This window comes from Mesocricetus auratus, unplaced genomic scaffold (genome assembly GCF_017639785.1).
Source record: "Mesocricetus auratus isolate SY011 unplaced genomic scaffold, BCM_Maur_2.0 Super-Scaffold_100009, whole genome shotgun sequence".
Taxonomy (NCBI): Eukaryota; Metazoa; Chordata; class Mammalia; order Rodentia; family Cricetidae; genus Mesocricetus; species Mesocricetus auratus.
Window position 1 is genome coordinate 35,906,166 of NW_024429193.1, and position 18,261 is coordinate 35,924,426.

The window sequence follows — 18,261 nt, forward strand, 5'->3', positions numbered from 1 at the left end:
GAACTCACTCTGTAGACCAGGCTGGTCTCGAACTCACAGAGATTCGCCTGCCTCTGCTTCCTGAGTGCTGGGATTAAAGGTGTGCACCACCACCACCTGGCTACAAGAAAGGTTTCTTAAAAGGGACCCCAATCATTCAAGAAATAATTCCAAGAATTGATAAATGGGATTTCATAAATCTTCTGCATAGAGAAGGAAATAGTTAACAGTGCTATATATCTGGTAAAGTATTAATATCTAGACCAGTGGTTCTCAATCTTCCTAAATGCTGCAACCTCTCTCTCATGAAGGTGAAATTATGTCATTTGCAGGAAAATACGAAGAATTAACTATCATTATATTAAGCAAAGTTTAAGTCAGACCCAGAATATAAATGTTGCATCATCTTTACTCTCATGTGATACACACCAATACACAGAGAGACAGAGAGACAGACAGAGAGAGAGGGGGGGAGAAAGAGAGAGAGAGAGAACATAAAACAGAATGGACTATTTGGGAAGGAGGTGGGGAGAGGGACAGAGAGTATGATTAAAGTTCATGATATAACTGAAGAGAAATATCCTTATGAAATCTAACACTTTGTACAATGAATATACACTAGCCAAACGTTTTTGTTTTTGTTTTTTTCTGAGACAGGGTTTCTCTGTGTAACAGTCCTAGCTGTGCTGGAACTAGTGCTGTAGACCAGGCTGTCCTCGAACTCCGAGACCCTCCTGTTCTCTGCCTCCTGAGGGCTGGAATTAAAGGCATGCACCACCACTGCCCAGCAACTACCACCTTGAACATGCCCAATCTTGTCTTATCTCTGAAGATAAGCAGGGTCCGGCCTGGGCCTGGTTAGTACTTGGGTGGGAGTCTTGTTAAGCTCGGAGTGTTTTCCTAGGGTCTTCCACACCCCTGTTCCCTCAGACTCCAGCTCCATAGCAACTCCACCTCTCACCCCAACCTTTTCCATTCCAGGTAAGTGCCTGATAACCCCGCTACTGTTTCAGGGATGTGATATGCCCATATGGTGACTGACTAAACCCATGCGGCCAATGATGGCTTCCTATTGAAGAGCAGGGGTCACACCCACAGATCTGCTAATGTCTCAGGCAGGAGCAACTGGTCCTGAAGTTCCTGTACAGTTCCTCTTGTCAGGTTGGGCGCCTTTGAGAGCTGGTCCAGTGGGAAACTCACTGTCACTCTCCTTTGCACAGGAAATTCCCAAGGACTTTGTGGGGATCTGAACACAGGGCTCCCCTGAGTAGCAGGGCCTGAGAGAAGGTACTAAGTTTCATCTTTGTCTTCCTTTCCTTTGGGTGACATACATATCCCGTCATTTTCCAAACAGCTCCACTGTTCTATTGTAACACAGAGAACAGCCTTCAGACAGTTTTACAGGCTTTCACCGCCATAGTCTGTACACAGTAAAAGGCATGTTCACACACAAACACGCAAACACAGGACTATGGGTCCTGCTTTTACATCCCTTGTCCCACCTAGCCATGTTGGGTACACAGAGGTAAAACTACAAGGTCATTCTCTCTGTCATATCTCTCTTCTGTCATCTCTCTCTGTCTTTCTCTCTCTCTGATAACCAGTATTAAGGCCTGACACAGTATCGAGGCCTCAATAAATGTCTGTTGAATGACCCTAGGCACTCAATAAATACCTGTGCTCTTGTCCCAAGAGTGAAACCCCATTTGGCTGTTTATTTTTTAGTTATTCTTTAACATCCTGAGCCGATATTGCATACAAATGCCTTGGGAGAAGGGGCCGGACAGAGAGTTGTTGCCTGAGTATCATACGCCTGTGGCGTGGCTGGGTCAGGGTGGGGTGGGAGAAGACGGGCAGGGACATGGGTGAGGTTGAAGCGCACACCTGAGGAGGGGCTGGGGGCCAGCCTGCCCGCAGAGCGTGGGGCCCAGGGTCTGGGCGGCAGGGTGATACCAGACAGGCCCTTCGTGAGATTCCTGAGGGAGACAGTGAACAGGGGGGTGGGGGAGGGAGAAAACTACATTTCATTTAAAATGTGGTTCTACTTGTTCTTTTCTCAGTGAAGACTGAAGGCTAGGAGTGGGGGGGCGGAGGGTAGCTGAAGGTGAGGCTGTGGGGGGGGGGGTTTAAAGATGATTGAGGCCACAGAGCTGGCTGGGATGGGGGCTCTGTCTGTTCTCCCCGGCAGAGAATGCAGCCCTACAGGTTTGCTGTGAGAAGAGCCTGCTGCCTGGGTCAGCACAGGCACACTTTCCCAGGGAACCCCACAGGCAAAAGTCACAGCAGCTGCTGCAGTCCACCCCATTCTGCATGACTGAGTTCCTAGTGACCTCAGACTTCAGTGTTTGCCTTGACCAACACCCTGCAACCTCCTCCTGCCATTTTGACTAGACTTTAGCATCGGGCTCTACACTCCTTCAGAGACCATGACATTTATTTGGGTGGGGGGCCTGGACCCTGTCAGTTTCGGTCCCCAGCTTCTGGGGAGCCTTGGGAGGCTATCCTGACCCCTTGTCCCCCCATGCTCTCCTTTAGGAGCCCCCCCTCAGATGGAGAGCATACAGAAAGAACCACCTCTGGGCTCATTCACCCTCAAGTCCTGTTTTGGGTTTAGAGAGTTGTGATTTCTGTTCTCCTAGATACTTGCCGCAACCCCAAGAGACTTCTGCTTGGAATGGATTCTCTTTCACTCCCTGCAGCCAGACTCAATTTCATGGGGAGACCCTCCAGTGCAAAGGCTACATCATGGCACACCTTTCGGAATCAAGGGGAGGGAGGAAAGTCACCTTGAGATCAAGACAGTGCTGTCTAGCTCATCTGTTTGCTTAGCCTTGAACAAACCATCTTGATTTCTTCCTATCTAAAAGGCAAATAGTGAACCAGGCATGATGGCTCATGCTTGTAATCTCAATACTTTGGAGACTGGGGCAGGAGGATTGCCACAAGTTCCAAACAAGTCTGAGTTCTAGGATGACTAAGCTAAGAACCTGTCTCAATAAACAAAGAAGCAAACAAATAAATAAAATGCTGGTTGTGGGGGCTGGAGAGATGGCTCAGAGGTTAAGAGCACTGACTACTCTTCCAGAGGTCCTGAGTTCAATTCCCAGCAACCACATGGTGGCTCACACCATCTGTAATGAGATCTGGTGCCCTCTTATGGACGTACATGCAGACAGAATACTGTATACATAATAAATAAATAAATCTTAAAATGATGGCTGTGTTTCTACCATGTAGAGTCCTTCAAACATGAGCCAACACAGCTATAATAAGCACTTCTGCAGAAGAACAAAGGATACTGCCTTGGTAATCTGGGCTGCAGAAATGACGACTTGCTTTGGAAGCAACTTTGTAACCACGCAATCCTAACCTGGCGATCTGAATGTAATTGTATGCTCTTACTCCTCCAGGGAGCAAAGGCAGAAAGTGGATGGATGGGAGGGTGCCAGGTTCTGTGTCCAGTTTTTCCCCTTCCCGGCTCCCCAGTTCTCAAAGCCCTCTGCTTCCCCATATGGAGAGGGGAAACATTGTCTATCCCCCATCCATCTCTCTATTCCCCAGAGATCAGGCCAGTGTATGCACACAGTAGGTGCCAAATGTGTGCCGAGTGTAGAGGAGCTGTACCACACCCTCGGGTCTTGAAAGACGCCCCTACCCACAGGCCTGCAGCAGCCCCTGGATTCCTGGGCTTTACTGCCTCACAGCCTGTGGATTACAGACACTCAGGCAGTGAGTTCCGATGGCCACACCTTGTCCCCACTGGTGTCTAAGGAGGAGCCTACTGAAGACGAGCCAGTCCTGTAATGCTCTTGCAAGACTTTAAAGATCTGGTGCTGCAGTTGCTTTGCTAGTCTTGTTTCTCCCTGAGGCTGTTCATGTGAGCCCTTTCCAGCCCTCCCCCTTTGCTGTTCCTCACGCTAAGTGGCTCTCCTGCCTGGGTGTCTGGTTCTATTTTATTTTACATGAATTGGTGTTTTGCGTGCATGTGTGTCTGTGTGAGGGCATAGATTCCCTGGAACCGGAGTTACAGACAGTTGTGAGCTGCCATGTGGGTTCTGGGAATTGAACTCAGGACCTCTGGAAGAGCAATCAGTGCTCTTAACCACCGAGCCATCTCTCCAGCCCTGGGATATCTGATTCTTGCTGTCTTTCTGTGCAATCTGTGTCCGTGGCAGCTCACAGCGCGATTCCTCATCCTTTACCTCTCCCTCACCAGACCCTGTGCAGCCTCTCTATGTCTCTGTGTCTACCCCTGCGGTACCCCTTACGCCTGACTCTCCTAAGTTCAAACGTTCTGACTACAGCCATCAGTCCTCCCACTCCTTTTGCCATCAGTTAAACAGGATCATAGAAGCCACCAAGACTGCCGCCCCATGTCTTTCCATTTCCCTCAGCTGATCTAGGTGTTCCTGGCTTCCCATGCAAGCCCGATGCAGCCCAAGCTCTGTCGCGTCTGCCGCGCGGCCTGTGTCCGAGAACGTGCGGAGGGTGTCGGGGATTGACAACACAGAGACTCGTTCAACGATATAAAGAAAACTTTAAACAGGCTCCAAAAGGGTTCAAGAAAACCTCCTAAGAAAAGCTCCCACCAGAGAAGCTTCTGCTCTCTCCTCTCCCCTGGCTGGTTCTGCTCTGACCCAGAGGTGGATGTGTGTGGGTTTTTAAGGTGCGATTAGTCTTTGGACAAGGTCGAGGTCAGGGCGGTTTCCGTGGGAAGGCCTTTCCCAGGAACTTATTGTATCGTTTTTAGTAAACATGTTTTTACTAAACATTGCCTTACAGCTGCCTACTCCCAGGCAGAAGGGGAAGTGGGTCTCTGCTCAAGGTCTGGTGTTCCCACAAAGCTCAACACATATAGCACCCTCTCTGCCTTTAGTTCCAGGGCCTCTTTGATCTTCCGTGGTGTCTTCTTACATTCCCTCCATATTAATCCTGTTCTCAACCAACTAACCTGCGTCATTCAAGATGCTAAATATTACCGGAAATGATCATTAGAGGTCCCTGTGTATTTATGCGTGTGAGCGTGTGTGTACATGTGTGTGTGTGGTGAATGCAGGTGCACACATGCCACAGCATGCATGTAAAGGTCAAAGGGCAACCTCTTTGTGTACACTGCAGTGTGAGACAGGCTAGCTGGCCTACAAGCTTCTGGGGTTTTCCTGTCTCTATCTCCCACCTAACCTCAGGAGTGCTGGGATTAAAGACGTGTGCTTCTGGCATCTTTTCACGGGAAATCGACCAGCGCTTCAGTCTCTGATGTGTCAGGCTGACTCTAAAGGCAAATGCAGAAAGGGACACAGACACCCAGGTTACCTGCGAATCTCTCGGGGTGAGTCCGCAGAGTGTCCAGGAGCTGGGACAAGGTTCGAAGCTCAGCCCAAACCTGGCCAAAGTGCTGGCTCTCTGGTGCGTCCATGAAGAGCTCTTGGAAATCTCGATACACTCTTGCCAAGCTGTAGAAAGGGAAACAGTTTATACATAAATAAACAGCTGTCATTTTCATAAACACCGTTAACAGCCTTGTGGCATTTTTAAATTGCATGCTTGACTTAGCATGGCCTCCATTGGATGGATATTTATAATTTTAACACTGACAGAGATGAAAAGTGATTGGCTCAATATTCGAGTTAAGCAAGGCAAGACGACCTTAAACCCCATTTTCTCTGAGTGTGTGCAGAGGATGTTGGTGGATATTACCAGTGAGTCCTCCCAGCCTTCTTCCAGTTCTCTGAGTTCTTCCCCACCACCCACTGTTCAGGATGGAACCTGACGCCACACTTTATCCACAAGACCCTCCCTGTGCATACCCATCAAGGCTGATTGCACAGGCAACCGCGTGTTCAGTTCTGTGGGTTAAAAACCACTCTGTGGGAGCCATATGCCAAGATATGGGTCACGGATGACAGTTGCAATGGAAGATTTGGAATTCATTAGCTGTCTCCACGGGTGCCCAGCCATCAATAGGCTATTGGGTAGGATGTTGCCCCCTTACCACACTCTTTCAGAGCTCCATCTGCAGGTAGAGGCAACACACACTCCTACATAGGGGGAGAATGGAAGGCGGTGCAAATTTCCCCCTGTAGGTAGGGAATCATAGCACTTACATGGAGTTGTTATAGTTTGACACAATTCCAGGAGATTCTCCAGGGGTGGGGTTTTGAAAACAAGGGTTGTTCATGTTGCAGAAAATTCCCTGGAGCCATGGTAACATTCCTGCCGAAGGCATTGCCTTGTTGGGAAAATGGCCTTAAGACAGAAAGTGAAGACAAGAAGGGGTTAGTTACAGATGTCAAGTAGGCCAGGAGCATAGACCCTCTGGTACCCTGCTTCTCCCCTATTTATGAAGCAGGAGCCTCTAATACATGTGGTGATACACTGCTTATGATTTATTAAAGCCACTGGAAATCAAAATGGCAAAACAGGCCAGGCGTTGGCGGTGCACGTTTTTAATCCCAGCACTCGGGAGGCAGAGGCAGGCAGATCTCTGTGAGTTCGAGGCCAGCCTGTTCTACAGAGCAAGTTCTAGGACAGCCTCCAAAACAATACAGAGGAACCCTGTCTCAAAAAACAAAAAACAAAAACAAAATGGCAGAATAGTCATACTAATTAATAGAAGCTGGGAAGTGGTGGCACACAACTCTAATCCCAGGACTCAAGGCAGATGGAGTTCTCTGAGTTCAAGGCCACTCAGGGCTACATGAGATTGAATCAGTCTAAAAGAGAAACACAGCGTATGCCTTTAATTCCAGGACTCATGAGAGGTATTTAAGGCAGGAGCAGGGTCTCAGAGCTGGCATTCATTCTCCAGGCACATTGAGGATAGGAAGGCATATAATCTCTAGCCACTTTGAGGACAGCATAGCAGTCTGAGTGAATCTGAGGAGCCTTGAAGTCAAGAACAGTTTGAGCCTTGGGTCTGAGCTGAGGTGGAGGTAAGAGCTAGTGGCCAACTGCTTTGCTTCTCTGATCTTCAAGCGGATTTAATAAATCATAAACAATATATCACCACAAATACAAGTTAGGCCCCATGTTATGTACTGAGCTCCATGGTAGATAAGGAGGCAGATGAATGTTCTAGAGTAGCAGCTCATAACCTGTGAGTTGTGACCCCTTTGCTGTCAAACAAGCCTTACACATTGGTCACCTAAGACCATAGGAAAACACAGATATTTACAATTCATAACAGTAGAAAAATTTCAGTCATGAATTAATAATGAAATAACTTTATGTTTGGGGGTCACCACAACATGAGGAACTGTATTAAAGGGTCACAGCATTAGGAAGGTTGAGAACCACTGTCCTAGAGGCTTAGATGGCCATCTTAGTGGAGAGGGAACTGAGGCTGGAAAATAAGTTTCTGTGGGAGTGAAAAGAGGCCGTTGGCTCAGAGAGGTTCAGAGGCTGCAGGTCATCACAGAGGACGTGAGCTCCTTCCACGGCAGGCAAGGAGACTGTGTGCTCCTGGGAGTGACGGGAAAAAGCAAGGGTTTGCTGGACAGGAGGTTGGCAAAGCAATGGGAGCTAGAAATTGAAAAGCAGGGAACTGGGCAGCTTTCATAACTCTTGAGGTATCCATGCCACCTGCCTAGGAGGAGAAGACACCATCCTGGCTAGAAACCATAACGGACCTTCCAAGAAGGCTGCTATACAACATAGGCTCTCACGAGGCTTGTAGACACCTTGAAGCTCCAGGTTATAATATTTACTAAGTGTAATCTGTACTGTCCCTTCTCATTTTTCTTCCTGGTACCATGTAAAACAAATCCTCTAAATAATAAGAAAGTAAACTGGGTGGTGGCATCGCACACCTTTAATCTCAGTACTCAGGAGACAGAGGCAGATGGATCTCTATGTGTTTGAGGCCAGCCTGGTCTACAGAGTGAATTCCACAACAGCCAAGTCTACACAGAGAAACCCTGACTTGAAAAACAAACAAACAAACAAAAAGACCTAAATTTGTAATATAGGTAAGTTGAGATAAGCAACAACAAGGCAATAAAAATATACATATTTGAAAGAAATGAATAAGCAAACAGTACATTCTTTCAACATGCCACTACAACCAAGATTTTAAGACACTAGAATTTGTGCAGGACTGATGAGCCTATGAAATGTCATCAGATGTGATAGCCTCATTCCAACCCAAGAGCTTCCTAATGGGAAGGACAGCCAGGGTCTTCTGGGGCCATACTCACATTGATGTTGACTGTAGAGTGGGTTGGCATTCCTTAGCCAGATTAACACCAAAAACAAAGACAAAGGCCACACCAGTTCCACCACAAAGCGGATCTAGAAAAAGAATAAAAAGAGAAAGATCAAGGATGCTAAGAGAATTGGGGAGCTACAACCAAAGGAGAGAGACCTTTATCTATGTACTGTCAGGGGAGATACAACCAGAGGACATAGCCTTTCCTGTAGTCAGAGGCAACGCAACCAGAGGATACAGGGTTTCCTGTATGTACTGTCAGAGTACCAGGACCGGGTTGTGGTACAATCATACCCCATGTAACACTTTAGGCAACAGTGGATCACATATCCCACAGGGCCCCATAAGTCATGATGGGGCCGAAAAATCCCTGTAGTGTCTGTGCTGATGTCACATCATCTAAAATTAGAGCACATACAATTTTATATAGCAGTGATACTCAATAATGACAATGTGACTGGTTATAGGTGTATATATTACCGTTAGATTATTAATTATCTATTATTATAAATAGACATTGAGAGAAAATGTCTATTTATAAAAACCAGACTAACAAAAACCATAAGTTTGAAGCAAAGTGTGATGGTACATGTCTATAATGCCAGTACTTGGGAGGTTAAAGCATGAGCCCAGTCCTGATGACACAGCAACTTTGAGACTACCCTCAGAAACAACAATTCATCATAAGAAGTTTACCATTGTAAAACCAGCAGCAGCCCCATGCATCCTGTGTTAACTGTTTCTTGGTTGTATCATTTGTCTTGTTCTTAATGTAATCTTGTGTTTATTGTGGCTCTAGGAGCAACAGACTACTCTATGCATAATTATACACATATACCACAGAGCTGTGTTGCGTGGGTGTGTGGTGGGCTGTGCTGGGTATGTCTTTGTCAGGACACTTTACAGTGTGCAAAAGGTGATGAAATAACCTGATTCCCAGAATCAGCCCCATTGTTAAAAGTAGCCTGACTATTTACTTGAAGAACTTCCTTCTTCTACACCACCTCCTGCCTGATTCATTGTATCAGCCAGATTCTGTGTCCATCTGTGGCTCTGTCTGCATCTATTCCTGAAATATCATGGACACAAGACTGAGAAGAAGGATCTCAGACCTCGGCAGATATGACTGTGTACATGGATGCAGAGTCCTTTTTTTTTTTTTTTTTTTTTTTTGAGACAGAGTTTTTCTATAGCTCTGGCTATCCTGGAACTCACTCTGTAGACCAGGCTGGCCTCCAACTCAGAGATCCACATGCCTCTGCCTCCTAAAGGCTGGGATTAAAGGTGTGCACCACCACCACCGGACTATGGATGAAGATTCTAATAAACTTCTGTGTAATTCTCCTGCCTCAGTCAGTAAAGATCTCATAATCTCTCATTCTGTGGATGAGTAAAGAGACCTACAGAGGGCAGGTGACTTGTAGAATCACAACAGAAAGCAAAATCCAGCCTCCTGCCTCCAGGGCCAGCACTGTCCCTTTACCTTCCCATTGCTTTGCCTTCTGGAGCATGGTAGACCTTGCCTGAAGGGGATCATTCAATCAATGAATGAACTAGGCAGCGAATGACTCTGAAATACGGTGCCCCAAAGCAAAGTCAACAGAAATCCAGTTAGTCAACATTTTTTCCTTCAACAAGATCTGTTGTTTAGGGGAAGCAGACTACCATGGTTCCTCCCTCCCTCAACCAGAAAAGGTAGCTGATGTCAACCTATCACAGAGAGTTGGTATCTAGAGGGAGGCTTGCTTTAGAGTCACAGTTCTCCTGACTCCACAGAAAAGGCACTAGATGGTGGTGATCACATTCCAGCCCTGTACACAGTGTGGGGAGGAGGAGGGGCTGAGATGAGGAATTGAGGAGAAGCGGGAGAGGGGAATGTGGATGAAGGAAATAGACATGAAAGAGACATCCTAGCAGGTGGATGTTCGATGTTTGTTCCCCACCTGCTAGTAAGGACAGCAGTGTGCTTCTTAAAACAAAAACAAAACAAATACGCAAAACCCCAGAAGTTGCTGGCAACCAAGTTCTAACATAGCTAAAACTGCTGGTAGAAAATAGATCACATGCTAAAAGAAAGCAAGAATGTTTACAGATGCACGGTAACTTTAAAAAAAGATTTCACTCAACACATAACTAGGGAGGAAATGTTAGAGGAAACACACATACAAATACAGCAAGAAGGCAGAACAGTAGGTTTCCCTTAAGGTTCCAGTTTCTAGGGCTTTCCTAGTTACATCTTTTCCTACAAGGTGACAAAACACCAACATTGGGCAATTCCCACCAGGTGTTTAAGACTGCCTCCAGGAATACTTGCTAGCAATTAGAATTATGGGTCATTGCCCACGGGGCATGTACATCCACAGCCTCCCTGGCCTAATCCCCTCCCCAGGCCCTATCACTCTTTCTAACTCTCTTGGTCCCTAGACTGTCACTCATGGGCGCATCTGTCCTCCATTGTGACTCCAGCACCCCATACAAGGCAGGGTTCACAGAAATTCCCATCAGAGTTTTCTGGAATGAGTGCATCTTAATCGAGGGTCCTGGATGCTGCTCTGGGGAGTTGACACAGGGGCTCAGGCCATCAACATAGTGCACTGCACCCCACAAAGGCATGCATACCAGCTGCTTCTCTCACTCTATTCCAGATCATCCTGTACTGATTCATGGTGGGGGAACGGGTTTGACAAGATAGCAGCGTGACAGGTGCGAGGGATGAAGCTGGAAGTTGTTCTGGGTGTCTTCACCAAGGAAGCGAGACAGCCAGGCCAGAATCTTTGCACTTGACTCCCGAGACAACTGCTTGTAATGCTGGCTCTCTGCAGAAGAGATCGCTGCCTTCTTGCAGCGTGTCAGCCCGTGAGTCATACGGGATGCTAAATGCCACTCGTGCTGACCTGGGAATGTGAAAATTTGGGGTTCAGCCTCTCTCAGGCTTGCTTAATTTTTTCTCATCTATGAAACGGGGATGCAGTTCTGTCTTATAGTGGAATAGAAATTAAGAACAGCCTCCTCTGGGGCCAAGGATTGGGGTTCGTAAACCTTCTTCACCTCCCCAAGCCCCAGGGGCTTATCTGTAGAAAAGGAATGATACCAAGTCCTGTTTCCCAGAGTGTCGTGATAAAGCGAGGGGAACTTTGGTGGATTCCACGGCAGGGGAGGGTGACCAGGGCAGAGGGCAGACATGCCAGGCAGAGAGACTTTAAGTGAGAAGTTGTATTAGCAAGAGGGGGAAGGAAAGAGAAAAGAGGTAAAGAGACACAGAGACACGGAGGACAGAAGAGGGAGACAGGAAAATTCCTGCGGGCCCTAGGGGAACAGTGGGAAAGACAGTGTAAGTGGGCGGGGTCCTTTGCACCTGGGTTGACCAGGGTTCTGCCTGAGTGCATTCTTCCAGGTGACAGGGGCAGGCCAGCATAATGCCAGAGTCCTTACACAGAGCCATTGTGATAATGAAATATATTTATCATGCCCAACACAGGAAGCAGAGCCTGGCACACAGACCGCTTATTACTATGCCAGAGAGTCATCACAAAGGCCACGGGGCACAGCTGGCGATAGCAGGTTCTAGAAAGATGACTGAAGAAAACCAAGGGGGCAGCCTTGTGGCCCCTCTCCAACACGTTCACGATTCCTCCCTTTACGGCAGTGGTTCTCAGTCTCTGGGTTGCCAAGTACTTCAGCTGCTGAGCCATCTCCCAGCCCAATTTTATTTGTATTAATATTTTTTAACTTAGCACACAAAGTAATAGGCTTTATTATGCCATTTGCATGTGTGTCATTATCCGGTCTTCTAATTTGTACCCGTTCCATACTACTCGAAGGCCTGCCCTTGCCCCTGATAGTTCCCTTCCTTTCTCCAAACAGAATTCCCTTTCGCTGACTGTTACCCTTTTCCCTTGAGATCTTCACCCGCCCCCGCCTCCCCTTCTGTGCTTTGGCCTGCCTGATCTGTGAAGGCGCCATCATTTAAAGTGCTCTATCGGGGAGAGCAGGCGCGGAACCCTCCTCCCTCCCTCCCTGCGCCTGTGCTCTTCATCACGTCTCTGAATTTGGGCTGCTGTTCTCTTCACAGAACCCAGGCCTCTCCAACGACCAGCCTCCAGAAGTAGCCTTCCATAGCTGCAAGCTGGACCCTGCACGGGCGTCTCAGGCATGTGAGATGTCCCGAGGGACATCAGAATCTCCCCCAAATTTTTAACGTAATTCCAATAGTCAGCCAAGGCTGAGAAGCCCCACCCCCGCATAACCGGCCATCTAAAAGAAGCACCAGGAAAAGCTGATGTTTGCCCTCTGCATGAGCTCTGGATCAGCTGCCCTTACAGGCCACTCTCTGCACAAAGACCACCTGTCATTCTTTCTCCGCCTAGCAGTGGCAGGTGGGTCCTCCCAGCAGCCTCTTCCCCTCCCCCAGAATCAGTGTCGCCAGCCCAGAAGGGCATTGTGGCCCTTTTAGCTCAAGTGTATACAGGCATGCCCTAGGGAGAAATTCCACATTATAATAAAAACATGTCTCCAGAGTCGCCCCACCCCCACTTTAAGCGCGTCTGTAGCTTTAATTAAGCCCAGTCTAAGCTGGGAAGCCTTCCCCCCCCCCCGTGGAATTTTTTTTAACTATACTGGTATTTCCTTGTTCCTCCCCCTTCCTTCCCCCTCTACCATTCAGCCTCTGTGGGGGAGGAAGGAAGGGTTCCTGGCCAGGGCAGGGTTGTACTTGCTGTTTTAAAACAGCCACTTAGATTTTCTCCCGTCCCTCTCTGTTTTCAGTATAACAGGGTAGTAGTCCGAGCTTGAGAACAACAGCTCGGATCCCCCTTTCTGGGCTGGGAATCCAGACAGGGCTCAAACCTCGCCCAGTGCCACCCAGAGCCACCCAGAGCTGGCGTGTGTGGAGGGGGTGCCTAGCCCCCCTGCTCGCATGTTCTCTTCCCCTAGCGCTGGGCCCGGCATGAAGGGCCACAGTGATACCAGACCCACCTCTAGAGAACAGGAAGTGAAGCCCTGTTTTCATGAGTCCTCAGGCCTTCACCAAACATCCTGTCCTTCTCTGGAAGTGGGGACCCGGGGACACGGAGGGATTCTAGGATATGTAGCTCAGAGGCAAGAACAGGCAGCGCTAATACGCTTTACAACCCTCTCAACCTGCAAGGGCAGATACGATCTTGGGCAGTGCCTTTGGGAGGCAGGGGTGTGAGGGTTAAGCCTGAGAAATCTCCTCTGAGCCCTTGGACGCCTTCTCCCTCCCCTTGCTTTCCTCTGCTCCAAACTGACTCTCCATTCTGCTCAGGAACCCTGTGTGACAGCCTCCTTCCGCGGACCCCAAATTCCATCAGGGCAAGTTCTGCTTCCTCCAGGTCCCACACACTCAGGCTACAGATCCAATCGGAGTCTACATCTACTGTCCTGGTGGGTGATGAATTACCCCGTCACTCTGTCTTGGTGACATCTGTGGCTTGTCTGCTAGTCAGGACAGTGGAGCTTAATGACCATATCTGTAGTCCCAGGTCTAGGCCCAACCCATCCTAACCCGGAAGCCTCAGTCACCTCATTGGTACCCACAGGAGTAACCGAAGTCTGTCTGACTTACACTGCCGTGAGGGTTAAATGACTTTAGTCCTACACCAGGTAACATCAAACAGTTGCTACCAGAGGACAGAAAGGGAAGGGAGCAGGCCCCAGGACTCCTATCCCGCATCCTGAGGAGCTGAAAGAGGAGGGATGGGAAACCTCGGTTTCTCTCTGTTCTCACTTGTGATCTGCTCACAAGAGTAAACACCTAAAACATAAAAAAGTCTGAGGAGTGGCTGCATTGTGGGCTACCATGCTGCCCTTTCTGCAGTCATCATTTTCTAGAGGTGGATCTTTCCAGAAGCTCCAAATGCCTTGAAAGGAGCCTCAGACCCTTTCACGGAGCTGCTGGAGGCTTAGGAAAATGCTCTCATCTTACCCAGGCATCCTGGATACATTGACTGTCTAGAGGCACAGGGAAGAGCTCAGTGTCCAGGCCATGAAGGTGACATCAAATACTGGCAGGGCCCAGGCCTGAGTGAGACAGGACTCACAGCATGAATGGCTCCATCCTCTGGGGAACACGCGGAAAGGAAGAAAGTCCCCGTGCCCAACAGGGATACATCTGCCAATGCCTGGGCAAGGGCTAGAGATTGTGAGGCTTCCTGAGCCAATCCTGTCTCTGGAAAGCCATGTTGACTTCTCACAGTAATGGGAGCCTTGCTGGCCAGCCGTCATGGTGCTAGGGGAGGGGGGTGGAAGGCGATGGGGGGAGGGGCAGTGACAGCGGTGGCATATTGGATTTCCTTGGCAATCTATAGAGTATTTGTACCCTGCGAGCAGAGACTGAATTGTCTCATTTATCATAGTGAACTTAGCGCCTGGCACACTGCCTGGTGACTATTATTCCTTGACTGAATGAATGAGTGAACACGACGAAGTTAACAATGAGTCTTGCTCAAGTTTTGACAGCATTTTCATTCAGGAAGGGACATTTCTGGAAGGGATTCAGCCTTTGGATACTGTTAGCACTTGGTCCCTGGGAGTCCCAAATAACCTCAAGGCTAATTTGAAATGACACCAGCCTTGACAAGGAAAAGCAGCCGGAGGACACTGGTGTCCCCATGGGTGAGCTTGACTCTCCCACTGGCCTCCCTGTGTAGTGTCTGGGCCGCACCTAGGCCTTTGAAACACCTATGTGGTGTCCCTCACCCGCTCGGGTTCCGTCCTCACAGGTCTGGGCCTGAGGGGCCCCAGGGACCAGCTTCAGCTCCACAGACCTCTGGTCTGTTGGCATCTTAGCAATTCCTCTTCCTTCCCTAGACTTTCTCACCGGGAGTGTGGCACCTTCTCCCTCCACATACCCTAGAGTTTTCCTCTCCCCTCTCAGCTGCTAACTTTGTTCTTAGCTGACACATGTCCATGCTCATCCCTCTCTAGCCAGCTCTGTCTGAGGCACGCACACGGGTCTTCACACGCCCTACCACCTGGTCCCGTTTCTTTCCTAAAGACGTTCTTTGTGACACCCAGGAAAGCCCTGTTCCGCCCACAGAAACCCACCCCAACCCACCCTCTTCTTGCCATAGCCTGTCTCCTTCTCTGTCCTCTTCACGAGGTCCAGCTTTCTTTCCTTTCAGTGTACGTTAAATGCTTGTTTGCATGTGTGTGTACACGTGTGTTAGGGTGCATGAGAGCGTGAAGGCCAGGGTTCAGCAGGGGCGTCGTCCTCAATTCTTGGCCCCATCATTTAATCTCAGCCCTCCCCATCTCTCACAGCCACACACTCCCCCGCCCCCACCCCCAGCTCAGTAAGTCATTCCATGTTTCTAGGATTCTGCAAGGCCCTGGGACGGCCATTCCTTCCTACCTTCCTTTCCTATTCCTCTCCTCCTCCTCCTCTGTCTCTCTCTATTGAAACAGGGTCTCATGTATTCCAGATTGGCTTTGAGCTCACTCACCATATGACCAAGGATGACCTTGAATTTCTGTTCCTTTGCCAGTACGTACCACCTGCCCAGTTTATGTGATACTGGGGGGGCAAATCCAGGACTTGGTGTGTGCTGGGCAAACACTCTACCAACTGAGCCAACTGAGGTACCCCCTCGGGGCCATTTCTTTATGGATATGTATTTGTTTCTTAGGCCATCACAGAAAGCTATTTGTAACAACTCAGGAGGGGCTCTGATCTGCGGCTCTCACCTGCATTTCTCCTGCGATATTCAGCCTGCATTACTTTATATTACTCTGGGTTCTCAAAAATATATTTCAGGTTTTCCCAGCCATCATAGAAACCAGTTCAGAGGGAACATGCACTTTATGCCTTTAAATCCTGAGTGTGGCCCACTCAAAGGGTTGGGAAAATCAGTGGTTAGTAACACAGTCGCACTGACTAAACCTCTAACAGCATCGGGAAGATGCAAGGTTATTTTTCTGCACCACAAAGACAGTTACACTGTTCAATGAAACTGTGACTACTCTGGGAATTGCATCCCGATTCCAGGAATGCTAATGTGTGAAGACATCCCACTGTCTAGCGTTTAGGAAGTCGCTCTTACGGTGATACAAAGCTAGTCAAAGATTTCTTGCCTTCCTCTGGGTTTGTTTTCAGGGCTTAGAATGCTTCCCACTGTGTGGTGAGAGCTAGAGCAGCAGACGTCAAAGCGGAAGGTGTCGGGCAGGGGACAGAATATTTTTCATGTAGTCACTGGCAAGAGAAGCATGCCATCCCGAGGGAGCGCACTTGGTCAGAGAGGCTCAGTGAGCAGCTAAAGGTGGTCTCAGAGCTAAGGGGCAACCAGCTCTCACCCGTCCTTCTTCTCCTCACACCCCACCCCCTCCACACACTCCATGTTACCTTTTGTCTTTTCCTCAGAGTCCAGTTCTTCCAAAGCAAAAGCTGTATCTGCCTGGGAAAGCCCATGCTAAAGACCACCCCGGGTCCAGGGGATCACCCTGAGCTAGAGCCCGGGCAAGCAAGGACACAAAGGCTACTGGGACTGCCTGCAGCTCAGGCCGCTGTGTCCTTCGGGTGATTAAAGGCCTCTTTCCCCCTTCAAGCATAATCCCTTCTAATTACCTGTAAGCTCTTTGTCAGGGAAAGGAAGCAGGCTAGGGCTCCTTTATAGAGGGAGAAAAGCCCTAAAGACACAAGTGTGGAGCACTGAGGGCACAGAGATGGGACATTCAATGGGAAACCAAGAGCCGTGGATGCCATCAGACATCAGAGGGGCTCGGGATTGCTGAGGAAGATACCTCGGCTCTCTCTGAACGTTAAGTTTGGGACAATTCCCTTTGCACACCCAGAGGCTGGGCATTTGCCTCCCTGGGATCTAACACGGGCCAGCATCCCCCTTAATGAGCTGGAGCTAAAGTGACCCCTGCTTTTTCAGCCCTTTGGTTTGCACTATAACTTCAAGTCTGATCAACCAGTCCTGGCTGCCTGGAATGATCCAAACTCAGCAGGACAGGAGCAATGTCTGCCACACCTCCGGCTTGGACGGGTACTTACCGCCATTCCAGCTCAGCAGGGGGTGTTGCTAAGTAGATTGACCACTGGGTGATGGGGCTGTGATTCCAAGGATACCCCAAACATGTCTCTTTAGAACTTCCCCGTGGAAGTTTTGCCTCTGGGCAAATCTCAGGAATATGTTCTCTTTGAAAAGACTTAAAGTCTAGGAAGGAGAACCATGGAGTAGGATGGATACTGACTTGGTGGAATTCACGGTCTGTTAGTAAACACAGGGCATGAATTTGGATGATCTAAGAATGTATGGGAGGGCAGCCATGAGGGCTGACTGTGCTTGGCGAAGCTTCCAATAACAGAAAGGGTTTCTGATTTGAGTGTTTAAAGGTTCCTTGGAGGTAGTGGCATTTAACATAGGGCTGGTCAATGCAGTACAGCATTTTACGTATAGTATGTTTAGGATGTGGTATAACTGTAAACTGCGTCTGCATATCTTGCTTTATTTTCATTGCAGTCTTGTAGCTGTCTGCTTTGTTTTATAGGGAAGCAATCTGATGCCTCATGAAATGAAGTACTTCAATAGTTGTTATACATAATACTGGGTTATTGAACTAAGTGGCTCAGTAAAATTCCATGGAAAAGACAGGGAGGTGGGACAGGGAGGTGGGACATCACGAGGAATAAGGATGGCACCAGTGGGATTCCGATGGGAGATACTGGAAGAAAAGGCCATAAAAAGGGAGACAGAGACCAGGCTCAAACTCATGATGATGATTGCTTCCATTGAGATTAAATGAGCAAATACGAAGCGATGTCTGGGTGGCTCACAAGTGCCCGGCACCCCTAAACAGAAACAAGCTCTGGACAGACTCGTTAAGCACTTCTTACATGTGAACGTGTGTGGTGTTTATCATTCAGAAAGAGATAAAATACTCCAATCTAATGCCTACCAAAGACAGCTATGCGGGGCAGGCTGATCGAGAGAAAGCTAGGAATGACAACAGTCACCGAAGGAGAATGACTGGAAGCAAGGAGACAGAGCAGATGGATGGCTGGCTGGACGTGGAGAAGAGGTCACCTAGGCATGACTGGGGCTGAGAGCCTGACT

General features: G+C 48.6%; 1 protein-coding gene across 1 annotated transcript in view; it reads right to left on the minus strand.

Annotated features, from left to right (window-relative positions):
• The window catches only part of Abca4 (ATP binding cassette subfamily A member 4), a 123,776-nt gene extending 107,104 nt beyond the window's left edge, over positions 1–16,672 (minus strand). The window contains exons 1-4 of the mRNA XM_040751937.1: positions 16,545–16,672; positions 8,175–8,268; positions 6,084–6,225; positions 5,293–5,432 (exon numbers count right to left, since the gene is read on the minus strand). Of these exons, the coding sequence (XP_040607871.1) occupies positions 5,293–5,432; positions 6,084–6,225; positions 8,175–8,268; positions 16,545–16,610 (442 nt within the window). The 5' untranslated portion in view covers positions 16,611–16,672. The remainder of the gene's footprint in view (positions 1–5,292; positions 5,433–6,083; positions 6,226–8,174; positions 8,269–16,544) is intronic.
• Between the last annotated feature and the right edge of the window lie 1,589 nt (positions 16,673–18,261).